Source organism: Halictus rubicundus, chromosome 10 (assembly GCF_050948215.1).
Source record: "Halictus rubicundus isolate RS-2024b chromosome 10, iyHalRubi1_principal, whole genome shotgun sequence".
Taxonomy (NCBI): Eukaryota; Metazoa; Arthropoda; class Insecta; order Hymenoptera; family Halictidae; genus Halictus; species Halictus rubicundus.
In genome coordinates, this window is record NC_135158.1 from 7,445,349 (window position 1) to 7,466,186 (window position 20,838).

Sequence of the window (20,838 nt, forward strand, 5' to 3'; positions counted from 1 at the left end):
ACTACTACACGGATATAGTATTGTAACGAAGAATATGCAATTTTCATTCTAAGAATGAACTGTTTATTGCATTCAACATTTTTTTTATCGGTCTGGTGAAAAATCACAAAATTGATTTGAATCGCAATTCTTTGAACAATTTTGCATTAAGTTACATAAAATATATATATACATACTGAACATTTTGGGAAAAAAGCTTTTGAACATCATAGAAAATGTTGATAACTTACATAGAAATTATCGAATCAAATATATTAAGAATAAGTAAAATCGAAAAGGCACTTGTAAATATACTTTCAACTAGTTTGCAAATGAAATACAGTAATTCACTTAGATTTGCAACTATGTTGTAACGCGTTGTGCTCGATCTCATCCCTGACATGGTAGTTTGAATGAATAAAGAATTGATCTTCAATAATTTAATGTAAAGTTGATGTATATTGCTGAGTGACGTCAACTTAAAAAACAGACACATTTCCATACATGAGTACACTATTGATACATTAATATATTACATGATTACTGCTTACTACGAGATCACAAACAATAGTTTTGTGCACGCCGCTGTCGAAATGACTGTCGTTACTAAGCGATCGATACTATCGCCTCGAATTAATATATATTATTTACAATTGCATTTACACAAAATACCTACATTTTCTTTCCTGTGTATTTACATCGAGTTTGCAATACAAATAAAATACACCATATATCGGCAATTTGATCGTTCAATTATGGCCGCAGTACCGGGTAGATCTCGCGGCTACCATCATCATCGTACTTCAACTCGCGACTGGAATAGCGCATCACCTTTTACGACATAGTTTATCAAATAAATCGAGAATCGTAAAATGCAGAGTTCCCGAACAGCGTTTAAGCCGTCATTTCTTGTATTACACGGCACACTTCGCCGCTATAATTGACACATTGCGAAAATACTATTTCGCACAACAGCTTTTTCTTCGTGTTTTCTTTTTTTTTTTTTTTTTGTTGCACTATTTCGATTAATTTTTATTATTTCTTTATTTATTTTTTTTTAATCGAACCAAAGCGACACACGGTTACGACGTCGTGTCGGACACCGAACATAGCGAGTGTTGTGAGCATGTAATGTAACTCTTTTTGCGATAGATAATAATGATTACATGCAAGACAAACCTTGCGCTTAGTATAATCGGTTAAATTTATAATCTGCGTTTTATATAGAGCGCAACATCAAATGATGATCCGTATGGTACGTCGAACAATTAACTTTCATATTGAACATTGTGAAGTCGTTTCTAAAATATAAACTGCGTTTGTAGAAAAACTTAACGATGATGCATTTTCAACTTCTGCTCCATTGTTTTTTCTCTTTATTTTTTTTTTTTCTTCTAAATATTGTCTTCGATGTATTACGCTATGTCTTATCACGGTAAAGTTTTATAGAGTATATACTTTTTTTTTTAGAAACCATTAGGATCCGAAAATCCAGTTTGATTTTCATTTAAACTTTGTAGATACTATTCAACATTTTGTCTAACGATGGATCACCAGGGAATATATCTGTAAGTTTTCCGGTTATCCATATGATTCGTTTCGATCATTGATTTCTTTTTTTTTTTTCTACTCGACCGTCGCTTGGGTGCCCGTTTATACTTTGTTTTTCACCAAGGTGCTCTTAGCTTTTATATAAATTAAATTGAAAATGTGCGATGTCACTTGCTCGCACAAACACTCGTTTTTTTTCTTGTTTTTTTTTCGCTCGTGACACCATTCTGGCAATGCGTTTCTATAAAACGTAAAATGATCACAGTGGACCAGCACCGAAAGAAAAGATATATAAATACAAGAAAAGAAAGTCAGTAAAAAAATATCGTGTCAAATTTAAAAAAAAAAAGAGAGAAATACAAACAAAAGATAATGAAAATACATGTTAAAAATCTATACGCGTCTCTCGTGTATGGCTTACTTAAAGCTTTAGTGAAAATAATAATAGTTACAATCAATGGTTCGATCCGTCGAGAATCAAGCTTTCCAACTTGTTTTTTTTTTCAGAAAACATCCTGAAATATTGTCGGAAGATCTAACGCGTAGACATCGCTAAGTTAATTTTGGTATTACTAATTAGATTTTGGAAGCTTCTCAAATAATCCTCTATCAGAAAATATCCCGTTATCGAAAATTTGTAGCACAATCGCGGTTTACTTTGAAAAAACAGCGGTTAGTGAATCCTAGATCATTCGCCGATGCAAAACATATATATATATATATATATACATATAGTATGTATACTGGTGTCCATAGCATTCTCTAGTTATTAACAATAGTGCGTAAATGAATTCAATGTGATGTTATGCAAGAGCGGACGCCGGCAGGGAACTGTGCTTAGGTTTCGTTTTATTTACAAAAACCTTTATGCAGCCATTGAAGTCGGCGCTGACGAGAACATGGCCACCACAGCCTTTGGTGCGCTGTTCAACCACAGGATCAACGGGAGGAACGCCTACGGTCGAACTAGCTAGATTCTTCGCGTCTTCCTTGCTCTCCCAGTGCTCCCTTTCCTCGATTTGTTTAATAATACTATCTGGATTTGGTGCGAATACTGCGCATGTTACTACAGCGTTGTGAGCTTTGATGCCCTCCCAGAAATCATTCCGGTCTCTGCGTACACTAGAGAATTTCGAATAATCGTGGTGGGTCTTCCAGATATAAATGCACTGGTTTTCCGAACCGCTAACTATATATTGCCCGTCGGGGCTGAAACTCGCTTTAATCTGGCTACTGACGTTAACGTAGCCCTTATATTTGCATGACAGATTTAAATCCCTCAAGTCGTACAATCGGATACGGCTGTCGTTCGAGGTGACCAGGATCTTGTCTTCACCGGGCATAGGCTCGATGCCGCTGATCTTTCTTCCGGTCGAGTTCTTGCCTCTGGTCGACCGGACGTGTATCTGCGTGTGATACTTCAGCTGCTCCGTGTTGTAGAATATACATCGGCCGTCATACGAGCCTACCACCGCGAATTTCCCATTCTGACAGAAGTTCGCGGCGGTGATCAATTTGGTTTGACCGTCGACCTCGCTCCACACGGCAACTTTCTTGTCCGGGATGTTCCACAGCCGGAGTTTACCGTCCAAGGATCCTGACAGAAAGTATCGATCGTCGCGAGGATGAAATACTATCGCCGTAACAAAATCAATATGCTGGAAACAACAGAGGCATTCCTTTCTCGATATATGCCATAGCCGCACGGTTTTGTCCATCGACGATGACAGAACAAAGTAATTCTTAGACCAGGACACGTCGAGCAAGTCCGAAGTATGGCCGGTATAAGTGCAAAACGGTTTCGGCATGAACGGACTCTTCGTCCCCTCGATTTCACTAAAGGCACTAGCCACAACGTTAGGATCTTCCATCGACTGTTGCGAGACCAGAGACTCTTGCGAAGGCGTGGGACTAACTTTCTCCGCGTTGTATTTCGTTCGCATATCCTGAAAATAGGTGAAATGGTCGCGCAGGACCCAAATTCTCAGAACTCGGTCTTGTCCCGCTGTAGCAAGCAATCGTCCACAGGCAGAGAATTTCATACACCAAACGGGACCCACGTGTTCGCCACTCAAGTCCTGAACATGCTGCAGACAACTGAACTCGTACGGCCCTTTATGGCTGTTGGACGCTTTCAGTTTGATGTACTGTTGTTCGCCAGGATAGACTTCGTCTACTATGTCCATAACGTCTTCCTTGTGCCTTGCATGAGATACCTCTTGCGCGATAGACTTTGCTTTGTCCATTGTTTTTTTCACAGTGGATCCTAAAAATCGTTTTATCTTCTGAGTCCTCTTTCGAACTCTGCCTACAGATACATCTTCGTCCGGCGGTATACTGGACATTTTACTGTCGACGCTCTCCTCGTCACTTTCTTTCTCCTTCTCGAGACTAGAATTGCTTATATATTCCGAAGTAAGTCTCATAATATGAAGCGATAAAGGATTAATACACTGCGGTAGCTTATCTTCTGCTATACTTAATGGCACTCTTTCACCAGTGTCTAAGTTTAATACAGTTACTTGTTCTAGTATTTCCTGAAACGAGATAAACGCCTTATTTCAATGATAAATTACATAACAAACCGTAGCATCTTTATCTAATCTTTCAATCAATGCTATACCATGTCTGTTAGGCGTTTTCCGGAATCCGTTCTTGTTCTGACGAACATGTTTAACTGTTTGACCATGTCTTGATCACCAGCAGATTTTCGTCTCTCCTTTGAACCTGGAGAACTTATACCTGAAAATTTGTGGGGACCCAAAGAGTAACGGCCAATGCTGTTACTAGACATGGACCCCATTGGGCTACTAGATTTATCGCTCGATCTCACACTCATTAATTCAGCCTTGACTCTTTCTATTCTTTCCAATTCTTCGGCTGAAGGACCTTCTGCTTTCAATTTATCTTCGTCCTATAAATAAATAATGATCTGTATATTTGTATCATATATTTACGCAGGGTACGTTTATGTAAATAAATTGCAATACACACTTGTGGTTTAACAACATACTGCCCCTTTGTCGCGGATCGAATATCGAGCGAATGTTCAAATTCTCTAGTGATCGACTCGATCGTACTTGCTGGGCTTGGTAGTGGCGATGCAGGCAGCACTGATTCCGTTGTGGAAGGCTAAAATTATAGGCCTTCGTTATTAACTTCTCAAACATAATACGATAGATTTAACAAGTTTAGAAAAATTCGTTTTACACACTAAGATAATTGTACTAATTGAAATGTATCGTACAGCAAGGTCCGTAGGTGTTTGAGCTTTTGACTTTTTTTTACGTCTGGGTGGTGCAACAGGTATTCCGACCACAGTAACATCTTCGCTTGATTTTCCATTATTCTTTGTACTAGCGATGACATCGGGTTCTTGAAGCATAACAGTCTTATCATTTTGTGAGTGAGAAGAATAGTTTGACCTGCCGTTAACAGAGGATTCCTGTAGGAGATCCCCTGATAACGTAAGGATGCTGGAGGACTGGGACACCTTACCAGATACTGTGTCCTCGTCTTTGCTTGGAATACTAGCAATGGAGGACATCTGGCTTTCTCGGGTAAGGATGGCAGAAGGAGGACACTGGGTTACATTTGTTACAAGTACAGCAGAAGCACTGTCCCCAACTCCAGCTAAAATTCGACCCACTCGTCCTAAAGAGGTCATGCTTTGTAGGCTAAGAGTATCGTGTTCAATAATTCTAAAGGGATGCGTCGTTTTCGAAGGAGCAGGATAAACACCCTCGATAGATGAAGTTTGACTATCTGGGGGGGAGCTATTAATTGGGATATCATCGTCTTCTGTTTGCATGCGATGTCGAAGTTCTCGAAATCTCCTTCGACCAACAATTTTATCCGTACTCGATTCCTTTCCATCTTCTTCCTAAAATAATGCACAAATTTATTAAAATTATTATTAGTAATACCGGCAGTATCAATAATATTATAAACAGAATAGATACTTACAGTTTTATCTTTACAAAGTACAGATTCTGTAGTTACATTATCCTTTGGTTCTATAATTGGTTTTGGTTCAGCAGGCTTTAGAAACACATCATCCTCATCATCTGCTTTTTTAGTAATATCTGCAGTATCATTGGATTGTATTTCAATACTAAAGGATTCGCGTTGCTTACTTCTCCTATGAAAATCAAATATTCTATTCTTAGAAGACATTAAAATTGTTAGAAATTGAATTTTGTATTTTCCATGTTTTGTATACAGAGAAATAAAATTTATTAATTTATAAATTACATTGTAGTACATAAATAATTGTATAGGGAATTATTTAATATCTTTATTACAATGTTATGTTTAAAACGAGAAAGACATACAAATATAGGTTGACATAGGTAACACGATAATTACCATAACATTAAAAGTTATTTACTAACTCTTAGCAGATATAGTATCGACAATTAGAGCTCTACGACAGTTACAAATACCGGCCCTGAAGTGACTGCATAAAATCATAAAAAGCGATTACATGAAAGTACTCAATTGCAGACCTAACCAAGAATAATTAGGTAGGAACATGATACAACAAGAAGAGACAGATACGATAAAATGATCTAGAACGTAGAGCGAATTTTGCGGGGTCGGAATAAAATCGGACGGAACATGACATCGAGCAAATGAGAAACGCGGAAAAAATCAGTTCGTAGCAGCTATTATTCCATAAGCGAATCAGTTCAAATTGTTACGAAAGCTACATAGTAACAATTTACAATGCATGAGTGTTGTAAATAAAATATTAGTTAAGATCTCGAAACGAATCACATGACAAGCGAGGATTAGTGAAATTACCGTGAATTACGTTGGAAACTATCGTCCTCCGCGTCAAAAAATTCTTCAGAATCGCTGCTTCCAGACATTGTCGTCTGCACTGAATGATCGGTAATAATAATATTGTCCACATCGATACTGTCAAGACGCGTCACGCGTTTCGCAAAATCGCGAACACTAGGGCTAGATAAAAGCGGCTACAGGACTGCGATCGGCACGAAGTCATGATTTGACTTCTAATAGCGGTTACACAAATGCACTGCCCCGTGCCGAGTACGCTGGTGCGTATTTCAATTATCCTAGTTCTTTCGGACGTGTATTAACGATGCAAACGTGGTAACACTGCACGAGTCCATCCAATAAAGAGGTCGCGTCATGGAAAAGAGTTGTGCGATTGGTGAACAACGAATTTGCAGCCTCGAACTCGTGCAGCTGCCCGCTCGCCAGCATGCCTGCTGCAAAGGAGGCGAGCCGTCACACAAAAGCAAGATGGAGGATCTCACAGTCGAAGTATGCGGCGAAAACGGAGCATATTATAAGGTTCGTTCTGTGAAAAGTATACAAAAAACCGGGCGGAAGATTGAGGCCGTGGATAGACCAACTCACGGCCCATGGCGCGGTTATAATCTCACAAAAGGGACGCCCGTACTTCGCGAAAGCGCGGTCCTCAAATGTTCGCGAGGTAACGCGGCTTCCTCCGACGCCATGTCTCGTTTGACAGGGCGTGATTTTCGTCAGCTTTCAATGTTAGGATTCGCCTCGACGCTTTCCCGATTCACGGGAACGCATTCCCTTTATATCGAAATTCTAGAAACGCTACTCTCGTGGGTACCCCGAACGCATTGCAATATTATGCCCGATTGTCTGTCTTATGCCACTCGCTGCACATCTAATTTCTGGATGAGTATCTTTACATGCATCGTGTTTCATTTTTTTTTAGGGCTTTGTCACCGATGTCTTTGAAGACGAGGTTCTGGTACAGTTCGAAAATGAGTAAGTCTCTTCCATGCTTCTCCAACAACAATTTCAATATCAGTATCTCTATGGTCCACTATGATTACAAACTATGCTAATACAAACAGTAGAGTTTTTAGGCTGCAGGAATTCGATTGTTTTTATCAATTATGCTTCCGATAGTTACACGCGTGGTAGCGAAACATTTATAAGTTCAATAGATGTCGAATGTTTCTTGTATCTATGTAGTTTATAATCTTCTGATATATTTTTTTATTTACTATTTTGTTTCTGAATACGTGTAAAAAAAGAGCTTAATGTATGCTTCATAATTTTCATAAAGCGTTACGAAGGATCATTGAAATTTATAATAGTATGTCTCAGAATCTGTATTTTTATGATTCAGCTTGTATGAACGTACATCACATTCGTGTTCGTGTTACTGATGCCATTAACGTTTACTAATACTATAAAACTCAGTTTTTGAAATTGAATACAGTAACATTTTCAAGAAATTATTATGTAACTATAATATACAAAGTATAAAGCCATTGTTTGAATCATGTAACTATATCAACTGTTAGGATAACATGTTTATCGTAAAAAATTCTAATTTTATACAATTATATGGTCCTATTTATTTGTATTGTAAATTTTTATTGAACAAAAATGTATTGCAATATTGTGCAATGCTTCAAGGAACATTTACATGCATCTATTTTCCATAATATAATAATACATATTATTTTCCATTTCTAGTTGGCAACAAGAGTCAAAGTTTCCATTTGCTCAAGTACGTCTACCTCCAAAAGATGGTCCCAAAGCTGAATTCGTCGAGAATCAAGAAATCGAAGTATTTTCTAGGTCCAATGATCATGAACACTGTGGATGGTGGAAAGCAATTATTAAGGTTAGTAACAGTACATTTCTGTTTTTACGTATTACTTTTAAAAAAGGCTATCTACTTACTTTGTATTAATGTTGAAATTTATCATTACTCTTCTATAGAAATATTGAATCTAGGTATGCACATTAAAATTCTTGCATATTAATCCTTTCTGGTCATGAATTACTCATTAGTGTATGTCCTATTCATCTGATAATTTTTATGTGGAACATTATTTATTCGCTTCTGTGCAATGTTATGTTTCATATGAACAATAGATAAATGTTATGAAAATGTTTTGCATGATTCTATAGCCACTCTAATGTCAATGCAGTTAAGAATGATTGAATCGTATTTCATATTCAAATGGATGAATATCCCAGCTTAAAACTGCTACAAGAAACAAACTTTCCTGGGAATATCCTAGCTTAAAACTAGAAAGGGTTAAAATGCTGCACAAATGGTTATTAAAATTGTATATTAACAAATTATCTAAAAATTAAATAAACAAATTTTTGTTTTATATGTTACACATTGATGTTGCAGATGAGCAAAGGTGGTTTTCAAGTAGTCGAATATACAGGATGGGAATGTGCTTATACTGAAATTGTAGCTAGCGAGCGACTGAGGGCTAAAAATCCTAACCCCCCTATTGATAAAAATACATTTCACAAGATCGAAATCGAAGTACCTGAAGATCTAAGAGAATTGTATGTAATATCTTCTCTTTTGTTCGATAAGTATTAAGACCATTGGACAGACGCGCGTAATATCTTAAAAATCTGTTTTACTGTGCACAGTGCCAAAATGGAAAATGTACATAAGGAATTTCAAAAAGCGATAGCTGCGGCAGTATGCCGATATGTGCCTGAACGAGGAGTATTGCTGGCCATCTCCCGTCACGAAACTTTACATCGTCATAGTAGCGTGCTCCAAGAAATGCACTTTAGAAGCTTATCGCAAAAGGTATGTGGACAAATTAGTTTAACTGTTAATTAATCTTTTTTAACTAATTTTCTTAGTACTTTTGATTTATTGTTAACAAAAATATAAACGAGTCATTCAAGATCGTTCGTGTATATCTATATCTTTCTTCAAGCACGTACAGATATATTTGTGTGTTACAGATATTACTTTTAAAAAGAACAGAAGAAGCGGCACGTCAACTTGAATCAACTAAACTACAAACGATTGGGGGGTAAGTAAAAAAACAATTTATTTTGGTGTTGCAATTAACATAAAATCTTGTGACATTTAATACCTGCCCCTATCCATACACTGTCCTGGTTACCATCCTGTCTGTGGTTTGCATTTACTGACAGGAAAGATTCACAATATTTCCAATCATTAATTAATATGTTTGCTTCAATATTATATAATTTTTATGAATGTTATTATGTAATCACACTAAAAACGTTCCTATACGTTTCATTTTCGTTTCCACATGTTACATTTGTGATTGTATATAAAATCTTCTCGAGAAATTTATTAATACATTCTTCAAGATTCATACATAATTTTATGTGTCAATCGCCATTTTATTTCTCATACTTCTGCCAATCACAAGAGCACGACGTGCATATTGTATTAAGTCAGCACACGATGTATTTTTCATCTGTCTTTTAGCAAATGTCACTTTCCGTTGACATACTGTTTGAGTTGTTTTGAAATACTGTTGTACATGTAGGGTAATGCTATGTTATTCATTATTTGCTGATTACGATTATCAGCTCTATAGAATAGGATCAGATCAATATTATTTAATGCATTTCGTAATACACTCTCATGTTGAATGTATTAAATATATTTATTGCTACTTGTTGCTTTCCCATCTTAAATTATCACCTTGACAAGTGAACAAAAAAGTATATATATATATATAGATATCATCCTATTAATCAATAATCATTATTATTCTCCAATAGACCTTGTATAACTGAGTATAATTAACATAAATTTTGGAAATCGAAAATTTCCTGAATAGTTCAGTTATTATATAATGCGAAAAAGGAATAAAATATGCATGCATTTTTTACTTTTCATGTATTTATATATACTAGGACAATACTAAACTATTGTTACAAAATTTTCAATTATTATCATTTCATCGGAGTTATTATGCGAAATGTTTGTATATTAACAACCATATAAAAACTTTACAAAAGTTTACGTAGTTTTAGATGCTTCACATATTTCAGCAAGTAAACAACACTGTATGTCTCAGCAACTAATACGTATAATTAGGGCTGTTGCTTGCACTTGAAATTTGTTTACATGTTATATTCTTGGAACACTACAATGATTTTCCATTAGACATTTTTAGACTGAGATTCTCACCAAAAACATTCAAGTAACGGTTTGTATGATTTTTTGTTCAATTAATTAAATAGCAATATTTAATAAATCTTAGCGATCTAGTGGAAATTGAGGATAAATTTTAGGGTACTAACTCTGGATATTCATTTGTTTTAATACAGCTCTTGGTTCTAGACAAATATTTTACATAATAAATAGTAAGCAATAAAATTTTATATAGCATTATGTTTTATTTTTTAAATTATTAATATACTAACAAAATTTATATGTATAAAACGTACAGTTTCCGAATACTTTTTAACATTGCATCGCTGCTAATGCTGCTATTAACAGAAGTGTGACTCGTTTTCAGTAGGAGAGTGAAAACTTCACTAATTCTATGTGTTAACTAATAATAATGGAAGTGGATTTGGAATGGAATTTTCTATATTTATTGGCGAGGAGCAAACAGACAGAATGGCAGGGACACAGGATAGGGCCATTTTACACATGACTTTCCACTGAGTTACACCAGAGTTTGTTTCTCATTTCAGCAAATTTAGATCTTCAAACTTTATATATCAGCGTGTCTCAGACTTTGAGGCAGGAGTGAAAACAAATTCAAGGTGAGATCACAGCAGCGTGGTTTAGTCTTAAGTTAACTTTAGCTTATTGTATGACAAATACACAGCTGTATTTTTCAAATTGAAAAATGAGACTACACTATAAATGTGCATGCTTCGGCGTTGTGTAGATTATTCACTGAGACCCAAATGCTTTAAATACACAGACATATAAAATTTATTATTTATTCTTTTCTATTCATTATTTGTTTTGTAGTCGAATTTTTCCGATGAAATAGCGAATAAATATAAATGAGTAGCTGTGATCGGTTTCAATTACTTTTCGTTTTTTTTTTTCTTTTAAATACATATATGTGTTTAAGTAGAGTTTTGCGTTTGTTCATTTTTCCCATATATATAAGAAAACATTCTGGCCTGCCAATGTTTGAGAAACACTGATATATTAAGTGTCTTGCACAAAAAATTAAATAACTCTATATCATGTTTTGTTAAAAGTAAATCATTTATTTACGGGAATTGTAATAAAGATAATTTAAAAAATACTATTTTACTATTAAGATATCAATGTTGAATAATCTGAATTAAGCTTTTATTGTATTTAAAATTTTCTTGGTAATTTTGTTATTTGATTTTATGTATTTTTTATAAAAGGTGTAAATGATTTACGTTTTATATAAAAAGAACTTAAAACTATATCAAATATTATACTAGTATATACGTATTTAAAAAATTTTTTATTATATTAGAAGGTTTTTTTTCGGAAGACAGTATATACATCATAATTTCCCTTATCGTTCTAATGAACTATTTAATAACAATATAGGAATAATAAATACTCTAATTTAAATTCTTTTGGATTTTTAAATGATTTTATAATCATATAAGTTTTTAGATGTTGTATATCACAAGTGTCGTAATACTTTACATATTTAAGTAATAGGAATGTATGCATGCTTCATAGAATCATGTGATTATACTGTGTTTCACTGCTTCACATGACCTATTTTTTCCCTCGAAGTTCAGAACATTACATTACTCTTCAAATGTATTTATTTATGTATTTATGTCAAAATATATAGTTACTCCTTTTTTAAAAAATTAATGTACGTGTGTATATAATATAAAAAATCAAAGTAATATAAACATTAATTCAGATTTAATTATTACAGACTACGTAGAATAGATACTAGATTTATTCTCGATTTATAGTTCTGTTTAGCTTATCTTTCACATATCATGTACCTTCAATGCACCTTATAAAAAAAATTCTATTACTTTTATCTGTCAGGATGCAAGCCACAGATAGGACCTTCAATTCTATTAAAACATTTTGCTTTTCATAACTGTACTCTAACACATTAATATTGTATTGCATGTTATTAACAAAGAAAGTTAAACTTCGTATTATCAGAAATATGAAGTTTAATATTGATATATACATACTATCAGAAATATAACTAAATATATATACATATATTTCTGATATTTGCACTTGAATATTGTTAAATAATTAAACATATTACTAAAACTAATTGTATTAATTAGATTTCCAAACACATTGTTTAATACAATTGTACCAAAACATGTTCGTGATAATTACCTGCATTATTTCAGCAGAAGAAATTGTATGTTGTCATCCTTATCTAAAACGAAATATTTGAAAGGGAATACGCTTTATTTTTTTAGATACACAGATGAATTTAATGTACGAGAAGAGCTGATGGGTTTAGCAATTGGTGCTCATGGCGCAAATATTCAACAAGCGAGGAAAGTTGATGGAATTACGAATATAGAATTAGAAGAAAATACGTGCACATTCAAAATATATGGAGAGGTACTTATAAAAATTGTAGATATCTCATAAATTGTCATAACCTCTTCAAATGGTACATATTATATTTTTATTTCTTTGCAGACTCACGAAGCTGTGAAAAAAGCTCGCTCCATGCTTGAATATAGCGAAGAATCTATACAAGTTCCACGTATTTTGGTAGGCAAAGTAATTGGCAAAAATGGTCGTGTGATACAAGAGATTGTGGACAAAAGTGGTGTGGTAAGTATATTTATTTTATTATTTATTACTCTGGTAAGTTATAAGCATATTTCTGTTATAGTAATATTTTATACTTTTATTTCTTTTTTTTTTATACTTTGAAGTATATAAATTTGATACATATATTTATTTTTACATTACGTAGAGTACATCTGATTTAATTGTATACACATACTTATTTCTTAAAATATTGAACAATTTTTTATACCGTTACTAATTTCATATCATAACTGTGCATATAAATTGAATCCAAAAGTAGTATGTGTGTACCATTATTTTGTTGACTATATATTTTGATATAATAACATTTTTTAAAGGAAATAGTTAAACTCAAAAACTCAATACTGTAGTGAAAATGACAATTATTTGTTATGGGTTTGGTATATGCTATACAAACCTTGTTTGTTCTCGGTAGATAACGACTGGTTCGAGTGGGAATGTATATACTGATAGAGTAAGTATATCATGTTCATTGTTTTTGATTTTTTCCGTTAGCTCAGTTATATGAATTATATATTGTTACGAATATTCTTAAAATTTAGACAGCCCACTCGAGCCAGTCCCACCCAATACTAAAAATATCCTTTTTTATCAATTGTTTGCTCATGCTTTTTTTTATTTACAAAAATTTGAATTTTTATCATTTAAAATTATAAGTTGTTTTATAAGAGAGAACTATACTTACTTTAAAAACTATCGAATAATATCTAGAAACAAATTTTTTTACTTTATTAAATCAAACTAATTATTTATCAAACGGTACGCGTAGAAAAATTTAATAACCCGAATTTGAAATCAATTGACGAAAACTAACAAGCAAGGGTGACTGAAAACTAAAGGTGTATGGATGGGATATGAAATTAAATTATTCATAGATCGAATATTTAGTGCTGGTTTAATGGACAATATTATTCTCAGTTTATAAATTTCAGGTACGTGTAAAAATAGAAGGAGACAACGAACCTCAACCGACGATTCCCAGAGAAGAGGGTCAGGTGCCCTTTGTCTTTGTTGGAACAGTGGAAAGCATTGCTAATGCCAAAATGTGTTTGGAATATCACTTGGCACACCTGAAGGTACAAACAATTCGAATAATATTACTTTGCTCCCTGCGACTTGATATACATACAATGGTTTCTATTTTATTTAAACAAAAATATACAAAAGTAGTCGGTTACTTTCATCACCTTAATTACCTCCTTTAATTTTACAGCATACGAATGATATTTTTCTAAATGTTAGCGTCACCTTTTGTTGTTTCATTGTACGTCGAATGCTTCTATCATATGGTCGTTGATTTGCTAGGGAAGAAACCATTTTAAAAACGTAGTTGACCTGAAAATCTTTAACAAATTGCTACCTACAAGAAGAATAAAATTATTTCTATTAATTCATACTAAATAATGTTTTTCATGTCTCTAATGATACTGGAGATAATCAAGGTGATAGAACTTATTGCTCAGCTCTGTTATGTTTTGTTAATGTAATCTTGTTATTCGTTTTTAAGGAAGTAGAACAGTTACGGCAAGAGAAATTAGAAATTGACCAGCAGTTAAGAAGTATGCACGGATCAACCACAGGACCAATGCCTAACTTTCCTCCGACAAGACGAGGAATGAATGCAGGCCCAGAAGAAGGTAGTGGAGGTCGAGGAGGACGTGGCGGTCAGTCTCGAGGACGTGGCAGCAGGGGTAGGGCTCCTACCAGACACAATGCCGGTAATACTATTACTGACTATATCAACAATGTAGAGAACACACAAAAACGTATTGGTAGAAGCGGTGGCCCCAACAACAGGGACAGTAGAGAGTCCAGAGATTTTAGAAACAGAGAACGACCTGTTCCAAAGTAACACTTGATGAATTGTTCACATCAAATCAGTTCTACAAGACTTCTCATAGGATAAACCTAGTAGAAACTCGTTTATTTCGATATAAAATGACGATATTTGGTTTGGGTAAAAAAAAAAAGATAATTATTACCGGTACGCTTACTACTACTTTTTTAACTTAATATAATTGGTAAATGTACATAAAGCATGAACATTAATTTTAGGGGTTCATGAAACTTGTTGAATGGAACAAATATTAACGGACATATAATGAACGGAATAATTTCAAAGATGTTTGGTTTTTCAAATTGTGAGTTCAAAAATAAGTAGCAATCAATAATGTAAATTCATAGTGAATGTATCATATATTGTAAGATTTGTAGTCAACTGTTAACTTACGGACTGAAGAACTGAATATGTTTGAAACTACATTTCCAAATAATACTTAAGTTTCATTGTTTTCTTTTTCCTCTTTTCATGGAAAAGTAAATTTTGAATCCCTAAAAATCGTCCCCATAATTCATTTTCATCTTATTTCATTTACTTTGTCTTTAATCGATTGCTAAATTTTATCAGTTTGATATCTAAGGAATTGATTAATATCAGTCTTATTAAAAGAAATTTTTCAAAATATTTTCTATTATAATATTTTCTTTATTTTTTCTTTTTCTTTCTGATTATATATAATTAATTATAAATAAAGTAATATATATTATTGTATGCAATACATTAGATATGTCACTATGTTATACACAATAAAAAATATTTATAAATTTACATTCCAGTAATTTGTTGCGCTAAAAGAGACAAAAATTAATAATATATACATATATTAGAATTAAAACAATAATATATATTATAATAGGTATTCGGATAAACGAGTTTGTACTTTAATTGATTCTTTCAACTATTTCTTAAATAGTGATTTGTCATTTATATTTTAAAACATTGATCAAAATTAAAAATTTCTAAATTTGTAAACATATTGATATAAGTCCAGAAAGTGTTAATTAAATATAGGAAAAGGAACAAGATCATTTTTTAAATCTGTTAATATGTTTGATGATATTTATTTATGCCAAAATCAGAATAATTCGATTTATTTGAATTGAATTTAGCTTTTGTTAAAACTTTTACTTACTTTTACTTGAATTGAATTTAGCTTTTGTTAAAACTTAGATTGGTTAGAATTTTGTCATTGTTTGATTCTATAAATTTGAAACTATACTTGTTACAAAGTTGTTTCAGCTATTTAATTTTTAAATATGGATCGTTATTTGTAATTCATTGTATGTTTTCATAATTACAACATTAAAATTTTTTTTAATTCATATCCATTGGTATATTAACAATTCGCATTTGTAAACACGTCATTCATAGGACATATGAATTTGTAGTATAATAGACACTAATAACTACAACTATATGCATTTGCATGTATGTCTTTAATAAGAATGCATGTAGTGAGTAAGTTACTCATGATGCGTAATAAATTTGATTTATTCGTTACTTAAAAATTAAATATAATACATATTCTCATTTTGTGTGCGAATTTTCGAATCATAAAATATATCGTAAGAATGGTTAAATTTTACGAAATAACAAATATTTTGCGATAAATTTATAATACATACCTGTGTAACAATTTTTAATATTTGATTCATCTTATAATAACACATGTATTGTCGAATGAAAGATGAAAGATTTGTCTTAACAATATACTAAATGTAATGAACTTTATTGCCTTTAACTATTAACAAAACTAAGTGTTAATGCTATAGATTGTTTAAAGTTGGTGACTAAGGAACGATTATTATGTTATTATTTTTATTAATAATGTACTTACATACGTTTTGTAATAAAATTTATCTTGTGAAATACTCCCACGTGAATCTGATTTTTAAGGTAGAAAATAGTAAGTAATAATAATTACACATATTTTGCAAGTACTTTCAGCTGTTTTAATGCAGTCACATAAAATTACTTCGTGTCGTATGAGTTGATACAAACGTACTTATTTCATGTTAAAAACGTTTCTATTATGAAATGGAAAAATGATTTTAAAAGAAAAATAGTGTTACTCAGTCCCTTGAAATGCTTCTTCGCTCCCAATTAATATGTATTATAATACTCATAACGGTGAGGACCTATTGTTAATGTCTTTGGTCCAATATCGATCAGCATGCACTGCAAGTAAGAACACTAATCTTTCATCGTTCCATTTGTTTTGCGAAATCATTAAGGTGCTCCGTGTCCATTATATTCCGTTGATTAAGTTTTATTTAATTTTTGTTATAAACATTATTCAATTTGTAGGTTTGCGCCGAGATACCTTAGACGGTAGCGAAGATCGTGTAAGGGATCTACCTCCAAGAGGTGGCCATCAAGGTGGTGCCGGAAACTCGGGATACATGAGTAGACAAGGCCGTCCTCCAGCCCAACGTAGAGATCGTAGAGACGAACGTCGCCGAACCACGGATGATGAAGATACAGTTCTTGATAGCCAAGATGTATCAAGCATTGATAGAGGTAACAGCATTGTTTGAATAACACTTCACATCACAACAACCGTTTCGTCCTAAGGAGAATAGAACATTTAATTAAATATGCTTTGAGAGTGGCATGGATTGTGGAGCAAACATTTGTGACCATCTAACACTAACATTATCAGTGATTAACTACTAATGCACGCTACTAACATACGCAGTAGCTTTTTATGGTATATAACTATATAAGATATATGTAAATTTTGAATACTGGCTTTCTCTTAATGGTGTATAAAAAGATGGTCACAATGGTTTGTCTATGCATAGAGTCTGTATCAAGCGTGGAGGGAGGACCTAAAAGCATGAGGCGAAGACGACTTCGACATTCTCGGCAGCGTAGTGCTACACCGACGAATAATCGAAAAGGTAACTATATAGGTAAAGCATTGTTGTAGTGTTCCTTTAGGACGATCGGTTCCGGTTGGATTTATTGAGTGCAGTACTAGATGGACACTTTTAATAAATCAGTGTTTAATATTTACGGAGAAATATTCAAAGTTAATCCGTGCATTTGTTTAGGCAGCAATGCCGGCCCAGGCGAACAATCAACAGTAACTAGTAAAGAAGGGACACCAGCAAACGACATTTCTGCTACAAACAGTTCCCAAGGGCCCAAGGGCCAAAGAGAGCAACGGGCACGTCATCCCCGCATGCAACAGAGCAACAAGCCTAAAGAAGCTCTGGTTAATGGTACCAGTGGCTAAATAACCACTGTGGTCGACAAATGCTACTTATGTATAACGTTACACCTGATGAGAGCTATTAACACCCAGCACATAACATGACGCATACCTACGCAAGGACTACACGATTATGGAACGCGACATGATTAGTCTACGCTCGTTGTTAAGACTGTTTGCTACCGATAAGAAATACGACAGTTGTTTAAGAAATCGTCATTCTCCTTAAACACATTTAAGGACACATATTAATATCCATGCATGGTTTAGTTTAATGATAGTAGTTATACTATCATGTTTGATATATGGATACATTCATTGGGAGGTAGTGGAAGCATTTGGTAAAAAAAGGAATCCCCTGATTGTGAAACTGTGCCTCATTTTTATACCGAGCTCCCAACTTGTGTGACAGCAATTTGGACGTACTATAAAGTACCTCTTAATCACTTGTGAAATGATCCAATAACAGGCTGGATATACGTGGCTCGTACGTCAATTATCAATTTGAGCAAATTTCGTCTAGATGTGTCGCTCTATTTACTGCAAAAAAAAAAGTAAAAAAAAAATATCACACGATACCTACAGGAACACGTATTTTAATCGGTTCTGTTGTTGTTTCTCTATTTCATTAATGAGTTCTTTGTTGCAAGAAGTTTTCAATATATTGAAGGGCATATTATTGCGTATAAACGTACGACGTTTGTGTTGTTGTGTACTTGTTTTTTGGAAAAGTGTCAATTAAGCCCACTGGGTTTGGAGCTGGTTTGCGACATAACTATGACGAAACTTAACATGATGCAGGAAAAATGAATTTCCGTTGTTAGACCTAACAATGGTAGGCGGCAGCTGCATGAAATCTGGGTTAAAAGGTATTCCCAATGATGTTCCTTCTATTTACTTCACAAGATTGAGTTTTTTTTTTTGATTTACGATTATTAGTAGAATTATTTAACGACACTAGATTTTTATGTTTCGATGCTGAGTGTTGATTAATAATACCATGATGAATGCTAAAAATGACTTATTTGATTGTAAAAGAACACAGATGGGTGTGCACAAGAAGTCGGTTTTTATTTCCGGGTTCACTTTCACGTAATTTAGTCTTTTTTTTTATTACAGTCTAAGCATACTATATCAAACATTAGGATTTGATATAAAGTTCATTTCCGCATTGTTTCGCATGATTTAAAAGGAAAGTAAACGTATACTTAGTAATACCAATGTATGATGTGCCAGAGAAGGAATGATACATGTTTTATGATATCTAGCTGAAGTGCAGACTTAGCGCATACCTTTATTACTATAATACTACTTAGTCGAAATGTGGATGTCTGAAAAAATAAACTAGCTTTACTATACTAAGCTATAAAATAGATACGGTAAACTGTTTTAAATTGACTATTAGTGAAAATTAAAAATCAAGCGTCAACTTAAAACAGTTGCCTCTTCTTCCGGATATGACAACAACTAATCGGACGTGTCTCATGGATTTTGCAAAAACGCATGGCGGTTGATGCAACACTTGACACCAACAAAACAGCTGCCATTTTATCTGAATATTCTTATGGCGGCCAGAAAAACTGAGATATCCCCCAACTTGCTTGTTTCAGATACATTTGTATTGATTGCAGTTTGTGCATAATTTAAGAATAAAACATTTCTGTACATAGAGCGGTCATTAGTACGGTGAACCACAATTTTTCCAAAACATTAATAATCATTTTCTAATCTTGTCAATTGTTTTAAAATATAACCTTCATCCCTATCCTCAAAACAACAAATAATTTTACATTACAAGATACTGTTGACATATTCTTACTTTGAAAAAATAACAAATTAAAAAATACGTTATATAAGTTTAAGTAAGGCTTGTTTCTGATTGATTTCGTTATTTCCTAAAACAATCATAAAGTATTTTTGTCTTGTGTATTCGGATTTTTAATAATTTTTTGTTCAATGAATATTTTAATCATATAATATATAAGTGTTTATGTAATAATCAAAATGATGAAAATTTCAGATGCAACAATGAGGTGACATGTTTTGTAGATGACGAAATATAAATTCTTCTTCTCATAATACTGCTAACTATATAGGAATGAAATTGTAATACCCAATTTCATTTGTGACATTTATCAGCGCTAGGTCTACTATTATTTGAATAAGTACTATGCAGAAATCATAAGTTGCTGACGAATCATGTTAATTGCGCTGCTTTCAATCGCATGTATGTATTGGCATTGTTCGCTGGAATGAGTACATCCACAAGCATACTGCGTAACAAGGAGAAGTATCAAAACAAAATAAGATGGAATGATAGAGAGCAACGACTCTAACCCATTGGCGTAGATCACGTAAACTCAGAATATTCGCTAATTTTAGCCAATTAATTGAAAAAGGTCCCTTATCTGAAAGTCATAAGAATTGGTTTTAAAGGAAAGCATGACCATAGAGTACCACACCGCAAGAAAAGGCTCCGGTTTTGTCAGATAACCTTCAAGTGTCTTAAACAAAGGAAACAGCCAAATAATCTGATCTTTCTTATGAACGAAATTAGGTGAATATTTGAGAACTTCGATCCAAAAAGGGATAGACTTTTACCATATAAAAATTAAAAATTCGACTTCCATTTAGTGGCCCCCTAGTGGTGGCTTCAAAAAATGTTCTTGTTTACGCATTTTGTTTGCTGTTCCT

The 20,838-nt window shown here is 33.4% G+C and overlaps 2 protein-coding genes across 9 annotated transcripts; one reads left to right on the forward strand and one right to left on the reverse strand.

The window, feature by feature from the left end:
- Positions 1-418: 418 nt before the first annotated feature.
- Positions 419-6,460, reverse strand: LOC143357951 (WD repeat-containing protein 44). 3 transcript variants are annotated; one of them, XM_076794681.1, is made up of 7 exons: positions 6,337-6,460; positions 5,497-5,671; positions 5,029-5,413; positions 4,745-4,905; positions 4,525-4,662; positions 4,154-4,444; positions 419-4,067 (listed from the first exon to the last, which is right to left on the reverse strand). In XM_076794681.1, exons 1-7 carry the CDS (start codon positions 6,402-6,404, stop codon positions 2,334-2,336), a joined length of 2,952 nt encoding a protein of 983 aa, XP_076650796.1. In that variant the 5' UTR covers positions 6,405-6,460; the 3' UTR covers positions 419-2,333. The 3 variants fall into 3 exon arrangements, with proteins under 3 accessions (XP_076650796.1, XP_076650795.1, XP_076650794.1); XM_076794680.1 differs by having other exon boundaries at positions 4,778-5,413; XM_076794679.1 differs by having other exon boundaries at positions 4,745-5,413.
- Positions 6,461-6,680: 220 nt separating this feature from the next.
- On the forward strand, positions 6,681-19,815 carry Fmr1 (synaptic functional regulator FMR1). Of its 6 annotated transcripts, XM_076794687.1 has the most exons (15): positions 6,691-6,855; positions 7,256-7,308; positions 8,029-8,179; positions 8,702-8,865; positions 8,956-9,121; positions 9,283-9,353; positions 11,005-11,076; positions 12,721-12,868; positions 12,950-13,087; positions 13,503-13,541; positions 14,020-14,163; positions 14,595-14,805; positions 17,235-17,447; positions 17,732-17,830; positions 17,984-19,815. In XM_076794687.1, exons 1-15 carry the CDS (start codon positions 6,691-6,693, stop codon positions 18,166-18,168), a joined length of 2,019 nt encoding a protein of 672 aa, XP_076650802.1. In that variant the 3' UTR covers positions 18,169-19,815. The 6 variants fall into 6 exon arrangements, with proteins under 6 accessions (XP_076650805.1, XP_076650803.1, XP_076650804.1 ...); XM_076794690.1 differs by lacking the exon at positions 17,732-17,830 and having other exon boundaries at positions 6,681-6,855; XM_076794688.1 differs by lacking the exon at positions 13,503-13,541 and having other exon boundaries at positions 6,681-6,855.
- Positions 19,816-20,838: the final 1,023 nt, after the last annotated feature.